This window comes from Stegodyphus dumicola, chromosome X1 (assembly GCF_044657685.1).
Source record: "Stegodyphus dumicola isolate Sdum_Otavi_A_Nest chromosome X1, ASM4465768v1".
Taxonomy (NCBI): domain Eukaryota; kingdom Metazoa; phylum Arthropoda; class Arachnida; order Araneae; family Eresidae; genus Stegodyphus; species Stegodyphus dumicola.
Window position 1 is genome coordinate 37,325,848 of NC_140780.1, and position 21,140 is coordinate 37,346,987.

At 32.4% G+C, this 21,140-nt stretch overlaps 1 protein-coding gene across 4 annotated transcripts in view; it reads left to right on the plus strand.

Moving 5' to 3' along the window:
• The window catches only part of LOC118182303 (uncharacterized), a 495,450-nt gene that overhangs the window by 462,198 nt on the left and 12,112 nt on the right, over positions 1-21,140 (plus strand). For 3 of the 4 annotated variants that reach the window (XM_085807736.1, XM_085807738.1, XM_085807737.1), the window contains 8 exons: positions 6,135-6,263; positions 6,644-6,772; positions 8,309-8,566; positions 9,909-10,034; positions 13,492-13,620; positions 14,561-14,689; positions 14,890-15,018; positions 18,464-18,592. In XM_085807736.1, coding sequence (XP_085663862.1) covers positions 6,135-6,263; positions 6,644-6,772; positions 8,309-8,566; positions 9,909-10,034; positions 13,492-13,620; positions 14,561-14,689; positions 14,890-15,018; positions 18,464-18,592 — 1,158 coding nt within the window. The remainder of the gene's footprint in view (positions 1-6,134; positions 6,264-6,643; positions 6,773-8,308; positions 8,567-9,908; positions 10,035-13,491; positions 13,621-14,560; positions 14,690-14,889; positions 15,019-18,463; positions 18,593-21,140) is intronic. The other variant, XM_085807739.1, reaches the window with a different exon arrangement.

The window sequence follows — 21,140 nt, forward strand, 5'->3', positions numbered from 1 at the left end:
CTTTGGAGATTTTCCAATCATCAAAAGCCTGTGACACTCGGTGCCAATCGTATTGCCAAGAATTATGATTCAACCCTTCGAAAATTTTCCGTCAGTGCTCCTTCTGTCATTAAATTATTAGTTTGATTTCGCATCCTCTTGTAAAACAGCCCAACTTAATCTTATGTTGAAAATGTCTTTTTCTTAATCCTGAAAACGTGTATTATTCCAAACAGTTTTTTTTCCCATTTCTCGATATCTAGTTCTTAAATGCTATCTGATTCTTCCCCCATTTTTCTTGAAGAAAAAAATATTCTTTCCCTTCTAAAACCCTAACCAACCAACTACTTCGGCATAAGAAAAGAAAGTATCTCCAAAGTGTCTGGCAAATTTAATGGTCTGAAGCAATCGGCCTATATGGGCAGACTGCGGCTTCTTTTAATGGTGAACCATTTCAAAAATGTTTTTTCGACATCCTTATGGCCAGACTTTCTCAACGTTTTCCTAGTATCCATTTTTTTTCCCATGAGCAGAAATTGCCAACTATAAATTTCGATAAATTCTGTTGTGGGCAGATATCGATTTGGCTTCGTCCATTCCCCTTTTTTTTTTTTTTTTTTTTTTTTTTTTTGTTGTTGTTGTTGTTGTAGTTTTTTCCCGAGCAATGTTTCCCTTGTCTTCAATACTGAATATTTTGGTTTTACTGCTAGCTAAATGTATGAATTTTTGACATGGAAAAATTTCACCAGTACAGACTGCAGAGAAATAGATCGAAGAATATGTAAAATTCTGCTCTTCTGGAAAAGATGAAAAAGGAAGATAATGTCTTCGTTAGTCTGGCTTATTCAATATCCATTGAGAACGCATTCATTTATTTCTAAAGTATTATGGCTGCATAGAAAGGATTTAATAGCCTTTATGAAGAATATTCTAAACCTTGCAAAATATCTAAAAATTACGAAATCTCCCATTCAAGTGTCAGAATTTGGAGAGCATTTGTATTCAAATAAAACAAACTAAAAAATATAAAAATTTGCATTTTCTAAACTATGAGCCTCCTGTATAGCTCATAAGACGCTACTTCCTCTTCCTTGAATAACAGAAATTTCAAATTTCCATCATAGCATCAGCCTTCAACAGAATTCTGTCTGACCTCATAATCAAACATCTTAAAAGGAATCAGAAAATTCTTTCAAGTTCTTTAGCTCAATGGTCATGTGCACCATATGATGTCCTAAGATATGTTTATTCTGCGCCCTCGTTTAGCAAAAATTGGGTGTTATACTTGTCTCGCTAGATCCTTTTTAGAACACAGAGAAAGGTGGGGTGAAGATGAAAGAACAGTAACATAAAGGTGTTTTCCTATCTCTACACATGGATGGATCTTAACATCCCAAATACAGATGATTTTAAAGGTTAGTTTGTAAGGTTTCTATTATTCAAATTAACCAGTTATTATGGTTTAGATCTTTAGTATAACTTCTCCTTTCCGTTTTCCTCACCAGAATGCAAATGAGTTAGCTAGTATTTAAACTGGGGTTTGGGGATTTTTAAGAGAGAGCGTGTTTTTGGCTATGCATGGACTCTACGTTTAGTTCTTGCCAGCTAATTGTAAATATTCAGCTTTGCATTACTGTAGCTACCGACATCTTAATTTTTGACGTTTCGGTTAGAATTATTGAGGCAGTTTCGAATATATTTTAATTGTATAGTCTTTGATTACTTACTAGTCCACATTTTAAATAGAATTTCACTGTTCTGTTCATTTACGTCACCAAAAGCTGTGGCTGATATCATTCAAGATAGTGCATTTATGTTCTAAATTCTATTTGAACAAAAATTTAAAAACTTTCTATGGCTTTGTAATTACTTTACACAGAGGTCATTTGCTTCACGTCTGTTAAAAGTTTTTGGACTCATTATCAGTTCCAGATCAAGTAAAACCCCGTGTTGTTTCATTAAAACTTGCAGAAATGTAATTACTTTACGCAGAGATAATTCGCTTCACGTCTGTTAAAGGTTTGGGGACTCATTATCAGTTCCAGATCAAGTAAAACCCCGTGTTGTTTCATTAAAACTTGCAGAAATTCTGAAAAATTAAAAATTTAAAAAAAAAAATGCTTCAACCGAAGGTATTTCTATGTTCGTTATATCCGTTTTGTATACCTCTGGAGGTTCGAGTAGCCGTATGAAATAACATTTAAGTATATAGAAAATTGGACGGGACGGAAATGTTCGTTCGTTATATCCGGGTTTTTATAAGCAGGATTCACTCTATCAGGGTTTGATTGTACTATTAGTATGTATAACAGCATAAAAGCTACCGATTAAGCAAATACGCAAAAATTAGACTAAGATAGTAATTACTAAGAAGCTACACACGATAGACTTCTTAATGACAGCTTTTATGGTGATATGCATGAAATAACAACGCAAAGCATTACAGGGAAGACTTTTCCCCCGTCGGAAGCAGATATTTTATAGTGCGTCTAATCCATATTATTAAGCTTTGTAACACGTTGCTCACTAGGACATGCATTAACAAAACTATATTTAAAACCGAAATAAATGTATGATTATTTTTTTAATTAAGAGTAAAATTTTGCACAGAAATTGGCAAGAATATAAATATAAAACTAATTAAAAATACGCGGCTTATATGAAAACGAACGACATTAAAGATTATAAATAATCAAAATAAATCTTATAAGAAGAAATAAAATGAATAGATAAAAATGTATAGGCACTTGTTAGCTAAATAAACACTCAGCCGACCAGAAATGGCTTATAGGCATAGCCGTATCATATAACATGTACAATATTATTGTGCTGAAAATGGATAGCCACACAAGGCAACAAAAATTATCTTACCACAGTTGGTAATTATTGTTCACAGTATCTAAGCTTAATAACCATTGCATTGTTTAAACCATTAACATGGCACATAAAATATTATTACTATTTCAGAGCGACAGAGAATATTCTGAAATTTGTAATAATAGATACAGTCCACAGTATTTAACAAATAGTAATATATGGCTTCTGTGAAAGAGTATTTGTGTGTAAGCATAGAGATCAATTTGATATCTCGTAGTAAAAATAAATCTTATGATCAAAAGTTCTTTTGAAGATAGCTATGTCGCAAAGTTTTCGGAATACGTAATACTATTAGTATAATGGGTATAAAAACCACAAACCAAACTAACTGTTGATGACAATTTCTATAAAGGTCAAGTGAATGAAAACGGGCATAAAATAGCATTCGCATTATTCTCAGAAGACTTCAATTTATTATCGGGTAGAAGGGTAAACTGACGGTTTGAACATCTCTGGAATGTATAAGGTCTTATGTGGTCGAAGACACCATTCATTCCCTTTCCCCCCCCCATTCAAAAAATTGTCTTTTAAGATGTATTATGACATTTAAAAACTTTTCATGTCTCCCGTGAACTGAATCCGAATTTTTTAATTATATAAACCCTGCGAGGCGAGAACATAGCCGTTTATATATTAATGAAATCTCTACACTTTCACGTGGACATTCTGAAGCAGCACAGTTTGCAGCTATTTTAATACTATAAATACCTCTTAGACTAAGCAAGCCTGTTTTGGGGGTATATTTTTGTTACAGACAACAGTTGTTTTTTTTATTACGCCAATTATTTTAAATGATGATAACTTAAAATCTCTCCATAAGAAGCCTCCAGATTTTCGACGCAGTTCTGGAATACATAAAATGTGTATATTATGACTGCTGCAAAAGATCACTGAAAGATAATCGCATATCAAGATGATCAGTAAATGTGCAATAACTAGATATTACTAAGGAATATTACCTCCTGAAGAGTTTGGAAGTCAACAAAAAAGGACCTCAGAAATTGAATATTGAATACGAAAACAGCTGCATTATATTTATTTATATATATATTTTGTTTTTGTTTCAGAGAGGAAAATAAGCTTGTTTCTTATTCACAATTTTTCATTTTCTGATTATTATAGTCATAATGGCAAGTATTTCATTTACGCGGTATATCATTAATTACAGAATTGAAAAAAAAGCAATTGTAAAAGAAATATGTATTTTAAAACATGATTACAGATGATGCTGAAAACGGTATAATCTACCTAGTAATAGTACATTGAGCAAAATATATGTATAGTATGTATATAGTATGTATACCTTACTAGTTAACGGACAAAATATATGTATATATACAGATTACTAGTTAATGGGCAAAATTATATGTGTGTAATATAAATTGCTAGGTAATAGGCAAAATTCAGTAGTATATGTATATAGAGATTACTAGCCAAATTGTGATTGCGTACAGGACTAATTAAAATAAAACTTTAGCATTTTAGAAAACTGTTGATAAATTAATAATCAATAGAGTTTGTTTCTCCATGAAAAATCGACAGTATAAAGTAAATGTTTTATGTAGGGAAGTAGTGAAATCTAGTGAATTTGTTAGGAGTTAAAAATCAATTGTTACTTTTAACGGTTTTCTTGTGTTAGTCACTTGATATAATCATCCAATTTGCAATTTTGAAAGGAAATCTCTCGATCCTCTTGCAGTTTTGAGGATTTCAAAACGAAAAAAAGTAATGGAATCTAACTCCTTCAAATGTTAACTCTGGCCTTAGGAAAACAGTCGGGCAACTTATCGCCTTATCGTAATTTTCTAGCGAAGCAGCACTGAACATAGAACGTATAAAATAAACCTTTCAATTAGCTCCTCAACCTAAAAATTTACATAACCTAGTTAACAACCCGCACAGTCTCTGCTACTTGGCGAGACTGACAGAAACAAAGTGAAATTCAAGTATTTAAAATATGAAATTTATAAAACAAAGTGTGCCAAAAGTTTTGCTCAGACCCTCAACTCATGTGAACGAATACGGCCAGCAAGTGTACAGCCGAACATATAGAAGCGGAGTGAAAATAGTATCGAAACGATTAGCGAAAGCTGCCAAAAGCTCTCTTTCAAACTCAAAAGCTGTGTCCTTAAATGCATTAGCTAATTTGCATCCTGGTGGGAGTCAACGAAAGGCAAAAGTAATGTGATAACTGTTTAGTAAACATAAAACGCTTCAGCATAAACACGTTAAGTAAACGTAAGCTTCATTCTGTAAACTATACTTTCCACATCGTTATTGAATTAATTTAAAAAAGAAATAAACTGATAACCGGTATAGTCCATTATAATCTGGATGTTTTACGGCTTTTGCCGTTGCCAAAAGTCATATACCTTAATTTAGGATGAGGTGAATATTTATAAATTTTAGGATATAAAACCCGAATATTTAATGGTGTTTTTATAGATTCATGAGTTAACTACGTAAACTGCTCCTTTCAGACGCAATTATTAATTTTTAAAATTTCATAAAGACATTATTTCACCAATACTACATCAATTTGTTTTAGCGCTGAGATAATTCTGTGAATATTTTCTACAAGATTAATGTTGAATGTATCTCAATATAATAAATATTATTGGATTCAATAATTAATAACACTGGATTTTTGAAATTTGATCTTTATCATCATAAAGTTGCCAATTTATCTCTCTATTTAAAAGTAGGCATTATAATCCAACATACTTATCATAGCTAAAAGCAAAATATTGAGCAAACTCCTTCTGCTTCACATAAATAAAAAACATACACAGATGTTAGAAATATTTCGAATTTTACTCTCATATAAACTCAAAGACATTATCTTTTATGAATGAAATCTCTGTTCTTTGATCTTAAAAGAAAGAAACCGGTTTACTTATCAAAAGATGGAAAAGTAATATTCTGGAAGTTTTATCTAGTTGTAATCAAAGATCTCTGTTTCAGCACATAAAATGTGTAGAATATAAAAATTAGATAATATAAATTATTTTTATTACGTTACGCGTTATTACGTTTACGCGTAATGTTATCTGTAAGTAAGTATTCTCATTAATGGTCTATCACCATACTAAAGTATATATTATGCTATTTATTTGTATGTATTGTGCAATTCCATGTTGTTTAAATAAATCACACTACTAAATAAAATTTTTCATCCATGAGGTTTCTTATTTGTACTCAAATAAGGAACTCTAGAAATCTGTTATTCTCGCAGAACACTTTGCTTTTTAAATTGCATTACTGTAATTTTGTTGCAGAATGTCCCCCTGATAAGTACGGAGCGGACTGCCAGGGCCAATGTCACTGTAAAAATGGCGCCACTTGTGATCGAGTGAATGGTAGATGCCATTGTTCTTCAGGATGGACGGGAATACACTGTGACCAGCGTAAGATTTTAAGATTTTTTTTTCTTAGTTATTAAAACATTCGAAATCGCATAGAATTAAGGAAACATGGAACAAAACTAGAAAAGATTTTTAAAAAATTTAATCTCGGTTACTTAAGCAATATGATATTATATGAATTATTCAAAATTGTGTTTAAATTATAAGCTAAGTCTCCTTAAAATATAATAAACCTGAATATTCAGTGCGTGTATAATGTTGTTATATAATAACTGATAATACTGAAGTGCAATGAAGAGTGCTGTTGTAAATGAATGGCACAAGTGATAAAATGAACAGTAGTATACGTTGAGTACTCAAGCTTCAATATGTATTGTAATTTTATGGCTACTTAATAATCAGTTTATTTAAATCTCCCAAAGCTTGCAGTCCTGGAAGTTATGGTCCCAACTGCCAGCATCATTGCGAATGTGCAAATGGAGGAGAGTGTGACAAATACACCGGAGAATGTATTTGTCAGCCAGGATGGACTGGGAAGGAATGTGATAAGCGTAAGTACTTCTCTATAACAAAATATCACATTACTCGTCTGTTAGCTTGCTGTTTATGTATTAAATACCAATAGTTTATTTTCTTACAAAATATGTGGACTACAAGCGGCCGAACTATTTATAAATTCTGAGATAATGTAAAAGTATTACCTTTATAATATTATGCGTTAATGTCATATATGGAATGTAAAAATTAGATATGTGTTAAAAAGAAACACTATTGGAAGGTTCTTTTTGACATAGCAGTCCTTCGAAACTAGTCTAGGAAAAGTATTCTTGATAATATCGGATACGCTGAACATTGGTAAAATTGTTGAATACTGGTAGTTCGGTTCAGTGTTCAATCCCAGTGAAAAGGCTGGCTGCATGGGCATTTTCGTAGTTTTCTCCATGTGGTAACGTGCCTGCTAGCCATTTTCCCTTAGAAATCGCTCCCTTTAGGCAGATAGTCCTTGAGTCGTTTGCCATAATCAAATAAACTAAACAAAATATGTGTCTGTTCATATTTTGTATCACCTAATTGCTGTCATTACTGTTATTAATTCGAAAAAACTACCTTCTAGGGTCTAATCCCTCATTTAATTTAAAACAATGGAAATCTATATAATGGCTTTAAATCTGGTTCTTTATTTGTAATGCCATTTGTAATGCCATTACAAATAACTTCTTTCTAAACATTTCAGTGCTAAGAGTTATTTCGTAGCAATGAAAAAAGGATTCTTTTCGAAAGCACTATGTTCTCTTTTTATAAATCACGTTTAAGTGTATAATAGTTAAGTTTAGCCTATACTTTCATATCAGTTTGAGGTAAGTCCAGTCAATCACATTTAAGCATATAGTACTTAAGTTTAGCGTATACTTTCATATAAGTTTCAGGTAGTCATATAGTTAGTAAGTAGTCCATATAGGTTCAGGTAGTCCATATAGGTTCATGTAGTCCATATAGGTAGTTTCATATAAGTTTCATATAAGTCCAGTCAATCACGTTTAAGCGTATACTTAAGTTTAGCCTATACCTTCATAAAAGTTTCAGGTACGTCCAGCAAACAGTTTTGTTTCCCTACTTTAATTTTACTATATCGCCTAACATTCTTTTATTAACGATGCATTTTAACTTAATTACTTCATAATGTACATATTCATTCTTTAGATTAACAAGATTTTATTTAAAATTTATCACTGTTTAGATTTTATATTATCAAGAATGCATTTCCTAGAATAATTTGCAAATGCTGCTATGTCAAAGCGAACCCACGAGGTAGTGTTTCTTTTTAACACATATCTATTTTTTACATTCCATACATGACATTAACGCATAATATTAAAAAAATGATACTTTTACATTATTTCAGAATTTATAAGTAGCTGCTGCTTTATAATCAGTAATAGTTTTCTCGGGATTGGAAGCAGAATCTCTCAAAGAATGCCAACACTGTGGTTATTAAATTATGTCTCTGAAATTGATTCTTATTTTTAATCAATGTTCTTTGTTTCACATATATTTATTAGTTGCTGTCTTCTCTGACATTATTTTAGCTTGTCCTGAAGGGAAATATGGCTGGAACTGCGAACAAGACTGTCCATGTAAAAATGGAGCAACTTGTGACCACATTAGAGGGGCGTGTATCTGCGGTCCTGGTTGGTCAGGCACTTATTGTGATAAACCCTGTCCTCCAGGCTTTTATGGTATCGAATGCAAGAACACTTGCGACTGCGGCAATGGGATATCTTGCCATCCTGAAACTGGAATATGTCATTGCGAAAAAGGAAAGTATGGCAATGGATGTCTCAAAAGTAAGTATGAATAAAAGTTTCAAATTTTAGTTTTCGTCAGAATTTTTAAACATCTTGCACATGTAAAAGAAAAAATCCAGCTCCCAGATGAAATGCAAACGCAGTGCGTTTACGCCACGACTGGAAAGAATATAGATAAATTTTTTATAAATAGTTTTTAAATAAGCTACAAATTAAAATAAAAAGTTTACAACCTTCGTTTAGGGAAAAGCTTAATAATGGGATTAAACGCTATAAAGAGGAATTCTGTTCTAAGAACAGTCCCCTCATTCGGTTTTTCAAAAACAAATATACAATAACTATTCGGCTAATCAGATTTAAAACAAATATTATTTAAAATTTTTATTTAGTTGAAAATCTCAGAAATATGCAATATTTACATAATTCAGTATTTTATGATGCAGCCAAATTTAACGATTGATATTTTTGTGAGCTTATCTCGATCTTGCACTTACATATATAAAGAATATGTTTATTGAAAATCTCAGAAATATGCAGTATTTACATAATTCAGTATTTTATGATGCAGCCAAATTTAACGATTGATATTTTTGTGAGCTTATCTCGATCTTGCACTTACATATATAAAGAATATGTTTATTGAAAATCTCAGAAATATGCAGTATTTACATAATTCAGTATTTTATGATGCAGCCAAATTTGTGAGCTTATCTCGATCTTGCACTTACATATATAAAGAATATGTTTATTGAAAATCTCAGAAATATGCAGTATTTACATAATTCAGTATTTTATGATGCAGCCAAATTTAACGATTGATATTTTTGTGAGCTTATCTCGATCTTGCACTTACATATATAAAGAATATGTTTATTGAAAATCTCAGAAATATGCAGTATTTACATAATTCAGTATTTTATGATGCAGCCAAATTTAACGATTGATATTTTTGTGAGCTTATCTCGATCTTGCACTTACATATATAAAGAATATTTTTAAAAACAATGCCTAATTTTAACAGGCTGTTTTAATTTACAAACTGTGTTTTATCGTTTAATAATTTTGAGGTACAGACACTGAAACTTTATCTCGAGAAAAGGAATGTATTCTCTTCCTCTGCAAGAGGTTATTTTAATTTACTTAAAAAAACAGAGGGAGAAAAAAGAGAAAAAAACTGCAACGAGCACTCTCTTAATTAAAAATAAGTCTGAATGCAATTAATACTTTAACTAATACTATGAAAAGCTTACTCTAAATTACAAGAAGAACAAATTTCTTGTTATAGAGTTGTTAGAGTGTGAGGATATAAAGTACTATATCTAAGCTTTCTCATTAGCTTTCAATGTCTCGCTTGCCATTTGAAACACTCTTTGCTTCTCAGCTTGCTCTCCTGGTTTTTATGGAAATTTCTGTAAAGAACAGTGCCAGTGCCAGAATGGTGTTTGCGATCCTGACGACGGCAAGTGTATCTGTCATCCGGGTTGGCATGGCAAACAGTGCCATCTGGGTGAGTGGTGAAGTATTCCTGAATGCCTTTTGAAAGAACCGCATGCTGTATTAATACTTCCTTCTCTGAAAACCATCCTTCCTTTGCTACCGAACTCGCTTGCTTTTGAAAGTGTGATAGTTGAAGTCTGTTAAATTAGTTATAGTTAATTCTAATATTGTCTTTGTAAAGTCTATGTCGCTTTGGAAACATAAACTTTTAAAAAGGTCTGTTGAAGAATTATCTTCTAGCCTTGTGAAACAAACATAAATTGGAAGGAGGGTATATAAGACCTTTTTATTCAAGCATCCAAATTAACAAATGACCCAACTTGGGTTACAGGAAGCCAGCACTTCTGGCTTAACAGAAATACGTAACGAAAGATAATTTCAAGGTATGGTACTTTAGCCTAATGCCTTACAGAATGCTTTAACGCGCAGGAAGAGCTCTGGTTTATAATAAACCGGCGAGACAGGCTAAATGGCTAGAACACTCAACGCGGCTAACACAAGTCGCAGCGTTGAGTAGAAAAAAAATCGCAGCACAGCGTGGCCTGGAATAGGCAAACACGCTCTAAAAATAACTTCCGAAAATCTTGCTTAAATAGGCACTTCATACTACTTTAATCTGAATAAACTCTTCGTGTATGCATCGCTGTCCGCGGTGGTCCTACATCCTACTGAGCTGACGCCGTTCTCGCTCTGTATTCTGACTATCATTTTGAAATAAAGATCACTTATTGCTGCTTGCTGTCTCTGTCTTTTTTCCAAATTTCATCCCTTTTTGACCACTTTTTCTTGGTGTTGCATTTATAAATTATCAGAGAAGGATAAATAGAACATATTTACCTACCATTTTAATATCAGCCTACAGTATTGGGTTTTTTAACTGAAATCTGGATTTTCCTTATTAAGATTTTCCTGTACGAAATGAATCTGCATGGTCTCTTATAGCAACAAATGCCAAATTTTTCTGAACTGTAAAACCAAAACGCATACAAAATAAAATAAAATATCGCATAATTTTAATAGAAAAATCCCAAAGAATAAACGCTGGAAAATTTCAAATTAAATGGTGAAATTAATTCGACGTAACATTGAGAACTCGAATGTAACAAAAAAATGTTAAGTAAAATTACATAGCGTTTATGATTATACTTTTCAGACATGCAATATTCTGCAAGCAAGTTCAACGTCAGTCTCTTCATTAAGTCTGAATGCTCGCCAGCGGCAAGCAGTATAATCGTCGAATGCTATTAGTTTGACCTGGCTTCAAAGAACGGTGTGCGACGGCATTTTCTTGGTTTCACCCATATGAAATGAGAATGCGAGTCAGTTTCCTTAGAAAGTCCTCCGCGAAGACATAATTTTCCTTTGCCACATAAACAAACAAACATAACAAACAAAGACATAACAAAGTGTCAGTCTCTTCATTAAGTCTGAATGCTCGCCAGCGGCAAGCAGTATAATCGTCGAATGCTATTAGTTTGACCTGGCTTCAAAGAACGGTGAACGGACTGTGTGCGACGGCGTTTTCTTGGTTTCACCCATATGAAATGAGAATGCGAGTCAGTTTCCTTAGAAAGTCCTCCGCGAAGACATAATTTTCCTTTGCCACATAGCGCTCGTGAGCTTTTCCGTAATCCAATTATAATTCCGAACATGGGTTAGTGTAGTGTTATGCGCAAAGAAATATCCGCTCAATGTCGGAGCTAGAATTTTCAGTGTCAGGGGACAACTGAATCCCCCTCATGTTCGCCAAGAATGGAAAACATTTAGTTCTAAAATTTCGTTTCGTTTCAGTTTGCCGCCCGCTGGATGCTTATTTCTCCTTGCCTCCCTTTTGCTACGGATACAGGATACAGAATTTAAAGAGATTTTGCCCCTAGTGCGATTATTGGTGCAAAAATTGTCATTGCAAAATTAAAATTTACATTTATAAATAACCTTTCAGAAAAATTGTCTTATAGTTTATTGTGGTCAGATGCACAGTATGACATTTTTATACGTCGAAACTAAAGCTTCTAATAGAATTGACAACTATGAGAAAAATAACGAATATTATACTTACATGTCTAGTTAAGTTAGGTTATTTGAGTATGGTAAAGCATGCGAAGACTATCTGACGAAAAGTAGGAACGCCTTTATGGAGGACTTTCTAAGGAAAATTGGCTCATATTCACGTTACACATAGAAAAATCATGAAAATAAACCATGTAGCCTACCAGTTGCCTGGGATCGAACGAAAGTCAAGCTCCCAGTAGTCAGCGGTTAGACATGTGAGATGAAATCTTTAATGATCAATCTTTTCGGTGTTCTCTAAATGTTTATACTGCGAGAACAAAGTGTCTTATTAAGTGGCTTATTACTGAACAATAGGACACTGAGTAACTGAGAAAGTTTGCTTGAAAAGTTAACTAGCAGGTGGGCACTGTAAGCCATTGGGCATCTGTCTTCTAAAAGTATCAATTACTAGTTGTTAAAGATCCTCACAGGTTTGATCTAGAGTCAGGGAAAACAAAATCCTACGCCACCAAACACGGTAATGGGCCTACATCCGATAGTGAAATGCCTTTGTCTGCCGTTTATGAATGCTCAAAATTGTTCTGCCTAAACTCTGATGACAAGGCTTTCTCTTATAAGGCCGATGAGCAATGGTAAACCCAGAACTAGAAGGTAATTTCTCAACACAAAATTTTGAAGTCTAACTATTTGCGTCATCTTTATGTGCTATACTAGCATTGTGTTGCTGTTTACGGTACGTTCATAAACTTGTGACTTAATATCTTCCGTAGGTGTTGACGATCTTTTTTTTTTTTTTTTTTTTTTTTTTTTTTAGTGGACTGAGACTCTTCATTCAAATTGGTGCTCGACTAAACATCTTGCAGCCATATATGTTGAAACTTAATCCTTTAATTGTTAAAAATATGCCGTACTATTTTTTAACAATAAACTGCCATGGCATGATCCAATAATGCTCATCAGTTTTCAGAATTTTACTATCTACGAATTTTTCTTCTAGTATATAAATTTTAAACTTTTGTTTAATTAAATCTTAAACAGCATTACAGCATGATTTTAAATTTATATTTTATTGTTTCTTTTGGAATTTCATTTTTTACTTTTAAATTATATGTATTGATTTTAAATTATATGTATGATAAAATTACATCTTTTTAATTTGTAATTTTTAAATTGTCTCTTTCAATGTTTTCCTGATTTTTAGAATCATTTATCTTACCTTATTTAGTTAAAGAAGTTTCATATAAATACGAAGGAAAAATTTATTTTTAAAATCTCTATTGGACTTTGCGAAAAAACAAGGACATTTAACACAACTGTTTAATTCAATGAATGCTACATATTTTCGTTATACATAATGCTACATATTGCCATTCCGTACTTAAAAAATATTATTAATTTCTTTCGAAGATTTTCAGACTTTCATATTTATATTTTAAATTCTATTTGTTTTTCAGCTTGCCCGAAAGGATCTTATGGATACAAATGCGAAGGAGTTTGCCTTTGCAAGAACGATGCTATTTGTGAACCCAAAGATGGGCGTTGTAAATGCAAGCCTGGATACAGAGGACGATACTGTGACCAGGGTATTTATAGTTTATAAATTAAATCATGCACTTCAGAAGAATATCTGACAAAATTATATTATTTTAAATTGAAAGCAAGTATGAAAATTTAAAACTGATTATATTACTGAGTTGACTTAAAGCATAAATGCTCCTGTTATTGACAATCATTTTAACTATTTTTTATTTATTTACTAAGCCCCTGAATATTTTTTTCTCTGATGGTACTGAACTTTATTAAACTACACAGAAAAACTTTTTTTAATTACACGAGGAATATTACTAAAATTTAAAAGTAATTAAGGAGAAAAACTGAAAAATAATATTTTAACGGAACAAATTTTAGTGTTCATTTTGAAACATACTCTAAGAAAATTTGCTTATGAAGTAACATGTGAACACATTCAAATAAAGATCAGCTATTCGAAAACGTTAGTTGTCATTCAAGGAAAAAGTTTCTAAAAACGCTCGTTTTGGCAAACATTTTATAGTATAAATGATTGTGATGATCATCATCAACATCGACATGATCGCATAATATAACATTTCCAAAATCTTCCGTACAATTATATTTGAATACAGTGAACGACACTGTTGAATCTCTCTCGAGCTGTGATCTAATCCTTCAGTAATATTGAATTGATTATGCAGTTTTAAGAACTCAAAAGTGTAGCTTAATCGAGGTTTTCTTATTTCTTTTCAGCATAAAAAATTTATTAATGGCTTTTTATAGAAAATATTTTGTCTAAAGCTGGGACTTTTGAGGAATATTCAGAAAATTTTTATACAACACTAAAAACTGCGACAATTTATATGTAATAAGAAGAAAAATTAGAAATAAATTAAGTAGTAGTGGAATTGAAGTAGAAATTACATAACTTTCCATTGATTTTAGATTCTATCTTCGCTTCTTTTATAAAAATTCATTTAACCCTTTTTTTTTACTTTTCATATGTTATAGTTTGTTTCCTTGGACATTACGGGGAGAACTGTTCGAAAATGTGCTTATGCACGAAAGGAGAGCCTTGTCATCATATAACTGGAGAGTGTCGCTGCCCGCCCGGTACTACGGGGAAAGGATGCGAATTCAGTAGGTGTATGCTTTTTATTTAAGCAAAGCCTATAGAAAAATTTTCTCATTCAGTTAGTGTCAGACGAGTACGAAAAATAACCATTCGTATATATTTGTTAATGTTAGTAATAATATTAGTGCCGATGGTTTTCTAAAATATTTTAATTGGCATCTGTGCAAAACATATTATTTAATCCAGAGCTTTGATTTACTTATAGAATGCCCTGAAGGTAAATTTGGACCTGACTGCAAAGAAACATGTGATTGCCATCAAAACCAACTATGTGATCCAGTTAATGGACAGTGTTTCTGCAGATCAGGATTCACAGGTCCAGACTGCTCTCAGAGTAAGTTATAATTTAATCGGCATTTCAAAATTCAGTCATTTAAATGATTAACATCAAATGTTTAAATTGTATGGATCTTAAATTTTACTAACGTTTATTTTATTTTAAAACTTTACTATCACTTCTTATTTTCCACTTAAATGTGTTAACTTAACTTGTTCGTGCAAATTGTACTTTCTAACGCCTAAGTATTTAAGTTGTGGCTTTTTGCCAAGAGTTAGAGAGAGAGGGAAAGTGAGCCGCTTTGCCACTGCATTCTGTACGAGTTTTCAATCAGTTGCTGCTTGCCTTTAAGGCCAGAGGTTTAATCCTCTTAATATTTAAAACGTATTGTAGTTTCGGCAGTTTGCGTACTACATACGTAACCTTTTAAAAAGGCCAGTCTTATTGTTAGGCATTTGTAAACTAATTCAAAGTTAGCTCTTTTTTAGAATTTTAGTTAGTAGTTTTATATTCTTATGTTCAGACCACGAGTGGTTGGTCTCTGTATCCCGAAGTGCGGGAATAATTAATTCTGTAATCTTATAGAGAATAATTATTTAATATTATTTAAAATCTTGTTATAAAGTAAACCCTTCCTGCTTGTGTCATCCATTCAACACATACTTTAACGTAGCTTTAGTAAGCTCCCTGTTCCTATTCAAGACACATCATATTCCCTAAACAAGTCAAAAGACATACTAGTCCTGATAAAATTATTTACTTGAAAACATTAATTCGGTTTTTAAGAACTTTTTCTTCCTTTTTGTTGTTCAAAATATATGCAAAATATTAATAATACTCACATTATTGCTCAAGCTAACATACTGGGAAAATGTGTTCTTACGAGAGGCAAGGACTGAGTTGTACGTTTATGCAGCAATGAAAACCATGCTTTAATTCCACCCTTGCATCTTATATTAGATCCAATTCCGATAATATATATCAACTTATTCCCTGATAGTGTCTAGCTAGGAAGAAGATCATATTTTATTTGAATCACCATGAGAATGCATCGTCATTAGTATGTTTGGGGAAAGCTAAGTAAAATCTCTAACAAGAATCTTCAACATTTTACCATGGAAATCATTAACTCCCGTTAAATGAGATTTAATACGTTTTTGCTTATTTTTTGTTTTGCTTCACTCACCGTGTAAGAAATAAATTCATGCATCTCTTTGAATTCTTCCTTAAATCTTAATTTCTTGTGAGAGAAAGTAAAATTTATCTTGCACGTTTAGGAATATATAATTTTGTCCATATTTTGCAGTAGTGGCTCTATTTCCATATAGTTCCGTTATGTGTAAGAAACTGATAAACCAGTTTAATGTGAGGTAGATAAACTCTTTGGAATCAGAAAGGGATAAGGTAAGTTTATTTTTCCTTGGGAAAGAGGGTGGAATAGTGCCCTTGCGTCAGTGATTATTATTTTAATAACAGCTGCATCAAAAATTATCATATACGTAGCTCCGATAACCTGCCTCTATCACGTATCTTTCAAAAACTGGCGTGTTGTGTGCCAGTAAAGGCGAAGAATAATAATGTGTGTGCTCCTTGAAACAGCATGGCTATAACCTATCAAGACCCTTTCTAGAAGTTTATGGCTTTAGGGCAGAAGAAAGAACACCACTCTGTAAAGACCTAATTTTGTACTAATAGTGTATTTTTATTTTAAGAAACTTTCCTCTTCCTTCTGATTTCAATTTTCTATCAGAATACAAATGTAAATGACGTAAATGCAAATCTAAATTAGTTCGGAAATAGTATTTAAGTAGCAGAATTTAAGAGTTTCTCAGTAGAAGAGTTAGTTACGAGTTTATGCCGCGTATTTGCAAGTAGCTGTGTTGCTGAATATTTGGTGCTAACCTCTTACTTTAATTTCTGTTGATATTCTAGACTCGGCTTTGCTGTGTTCAGCTGATAAAGCGGATTTAGATTGAAGTAGGAGCCAGTCGTGTACTTAAAATTTAATTCATTCTCATTATAAATACTATTTCGTGTTAAGTTACTTAGCCACAAGTGGTGCTTAAATTGTGAGCGCCGAGTGAGTGCATGTTCTGTTCAGTTTAGTTAAAATTAAAATGTTGTTATAACCTTCATCGGCAGTCATATGTTTTTTTAACAAGACATAGAATTTGCTATTTCGCATTATTGCATTTTGTGCCTCCCAAAAGAACGAGACTCTAGAGCTCTTGCTTACAAAGGAATGGGGCGACGTGTCATACGACCTATTCGACCATGAAGATGCTAGAACAGTTTTTGTTCACATAATCACATCTAAAGAGTACTGATACCAAGATCATCATAAGAGTACGGCCACCAAGATCATCACATAACCATATCTAAAGAGTACGGCCACCATTCATATCATCATGACGCAGACTATATTTTGAGGTGAGGGTAAGACTTAAAACAAACTATGTACTTAAACAACATACATACCTTAGAAGAGTTGAAAATACACATCACCGTTATCATCCAGAATGCACGGAAGATCACGGAATTGTAATTTACAGCTAAATTTTAGTTGCAAGTGATTTAATGTTTCATTGATTTCAGTATTTAGTTATTTGTTTGGCCGATAAAAATAAGAAAATACTATTCACCATGGCGGAAAATGTGATGGAAGAAGCGTGTTTCAAGATAGCAATGATGATAAATTTAGTATGGATGAATATGAAAGTGATTCTGATGACAGCAACATTGTTCCACCAGCGAAGGAAAAAAAGAAAGGTATTGTAATTTTAGTGAAAGTGATGAAAACGTGTCAGAAAATTTAGGTAGTGTTAGCGAAAACTGCTTTGTCTGTTCAACCCCAAAGACTAGAAGATAAACCGTTTATTTTTGTGAAACTTGCGAGGGTCAACCAGGTCTACATACTCCTAATTGGTTTAAAAGGTATCATACACTTAAAAATTACATATAATTTATAATTAAAAATTTTGATTTACAGAATGTTCACATTATGATAATAAAATAATAGCGTTACAAGTATCTTGCCTTTTAAATTTTATATGCAAATTTTACCTTTAAAAAAATCCTACATCACATAGCCAGATACAGCAAACAAAAGTCCGAGCTGCCGGGGAGGGGGAAAGCTTTAGGTGAGAAAAGCGTTAATCCAAACTTAAAGCAATTTTATGAACATACAACTAATACTCCAATTACTTCATATAATAGGATTATGCAGATTACAAAATTAAATATTGCCAAAACGTCGTTTGAGCTGCAAATTTCAGCTTCAAGTTTTATATTTATTTGACCATATCATTTTCTGAAATCTAGCACATAATTTTCTAAATTGGTTTACTACATTTTCGTCCCGTCTCATAAAATGTCAATGTAAGTAATCACGTATACGAAAGTTTTGTCCACTTCCCAGTGTCTTTGGGATTTTTCGTTTCATGATTACTGTTATTATTATAACTTTTCTCTTAATCATGATTTCTTATTCATTTCTCTGCAGTCTGCCCTGATGGGACATATGGTGTCAATTGTTCTCAGCGTTGTATTTGCGAAAATAATGGAAGTTGCAATTCTTTAACCGGAGAATGCACCTGTAAACCAGGATACATCGGAACAGTTTGTTCCCAAGGTAAGAAATACTTTCACAAAATCAATCAGAGTTTTTCAAAACGTTCAATGTGTTTATGAATAACAGTCATTCCTAGAAGCTTCATTAAATGTTATGGAATGAGCTAGTTTATGATACAATGTTCTGAAAATCGACGCAAAGTTTTTCCTTTCTATGATTTTTAGTATTCATTTAGTAACACTGAGAAAATTGCTTGTGGCATCATCGCATGAACTTCCACGGATCAAACTTCCACGGATCGGTAGTTACGGAACGATGAAAAATAAAAATTTCTAAAAATGTTTCGCCGGTACTATGTAGGGATGAACAAATGGCCTCGAATGTTATGTGTTAAATCACGAATACCCAAACCTTTTCTTGCATCAACCTCTTTTAAATGAATGAGTTTCTTCATCGAGCGCCTTACACTTTTTTCTGTACACAATATAAATACTAAAAAAGATAACTGCACTTAAATTACTTAAAGGTGACAATGGATAAACAAGATGAACAACAGTTTTGAAAAATCTGTTTGTTAGATTTGTGTTTAATGAATTTTCGTCTATTATTATTTTTATTATTACAAATATAAACAAGTTTTCAAAAACAAAATCACGGATTCTAATTGCACAGAAGTTCGATTTTAATTAATGTAACGGTGTCGCTCGATGTATTGATTCAATTTTTTTAACAGTTGGCATAAAACTCCTTAATTTTGGAATTATATCGCTCTATTTAACTGTTTCTTGCTTCGCATTCTTCGTTTTTTTTAATAGTGTTCTTTTTATACTTCTTGCGTTTTACTTTTTCATTTCTTATATTCCTCTTATTGCATAAAATGTCGCATATTTTTAAGGTGCATGATTTACTTTAAAAATGCATTAAATAATTTTAGTGTATATTTCCCTTATATTTATTTTATATGAATTCTTCCTTACTATATGATATAACTTTATGTCAATAAACAATTGATATCAACTTTATTAAGAACTTTTTAATGAATAGGATTTTGATTATACCAATTAATTGTCGGTGCATATTCGAATATAGATCTCCAATCGATCCCTTGATCATCATTGAGGCCCTAGATAATCAATATCGACCCTTTTGGGAACCCCTGTGTTCAAAAGTTATGTGTAATCGGCTGGCCGTAACAGTATTGAATGTTAAATTTTCTTTCGTTAAATTCAATTAGTTACTTTAGTAGACGTAACCCGATACAATTATTGATATTTGAAGCAATCTGTGAATGCCGTTCAACACTGCATAAATAAATTTAGAAGATAATCGGGCTTTTTATGTTTATTCATATCAGAAAATTTTAGTCATTAGTCTAGATATATTTAAGTTTAAAATTTCAACACAAAATAGATTTGTCATAATTAGGAAAAGCATAGGTTGAAAAATAAGAATTTTTAAAGTTTTTATTCATGAGAATAAGATTATTAGAAAGTTGTTACGTCCACACGATTTTTTTTTTCATTTCATAGTTTTATATATTTTTCTTAATTCTTCTTCTTTTCACCGTTTTTAATTTTTAATGACCAATAGGAAATTCCTTTAGTATTTTGTACTGTTATTATTAACGCCAGAAACAGACAACTGTTCCGTTTATGGCTTTAAACTCAATGTCTACCAGCGGTAAGAAACTATAGTCCGCTAACCTTAATCTACGGCTGGAGTGCCAGAATAATGGTCTTAAGTAAGCATTTAAAATAAATATAAAAAAAGCTGAGAAAAGTATGTCAGTAACAACCATGCAGTAACATAAAATTATATGGTGCTATACAAAAGTTTGAGTTACGAAATGAAGTAAATGTGTGAGCTTTTTTATATTGCAGCTAGTACTTCATTTATGTTTGCCAAGTGGACTTCAGAAGTCCTTGCGTTTTACGGTACAGACTGGGATTCTTTAAAATTACTGTGAAACAGGAGAGCTGTAGACCTGCATTTGGCTGGCATAGGTATGTCTGTCTATTAGAAGGTGCTGAAAAGTATAATAATTCAAATCTTCTGCAATGCTAAAAAGGCATTTAAGCCTTTACCTCTTGAAGGATCTTGCTAATAGTCAGGGATCGTACCCTGCTCTGACAAGAATCAAATCAATGTTGAATCTGACAAGCGCATTAAAAAATTTTAAGGATTTAAATCCTAAGTCCATCTGCCAGTTACTGAAGAGTCTCACTCCTACTACTATCTATTCCTGGCGCTTCTGTAAGGGAACTTTTGGAATGTGAGGGCGGAGAAGTAATTCTCCATATGAGGAAGTTGCTTTATTGATCAGTTTGTAATTTACCTTGCTGGGAGTATCAACCAACTGCTCACCAAATATACCCCATTGGCGTGGACCTAGCACAATGTGAGTTTTAAGCAGCTATATGTCAAACAAGAGTTTTCGGAAGTTGTGCGGATTATAGTGTTAACCTTAATGCGTTGTCGAATAGAACAAACTCTTTTGCTTATATATATTGCAGCCATAATGAAAAGTTTCTCCGGTTGCTTTTAAAGGTTCTGCCTCAAAGATACTATTTTTATCACTTATGCGCCTTGTTCAGATATATGACTAACG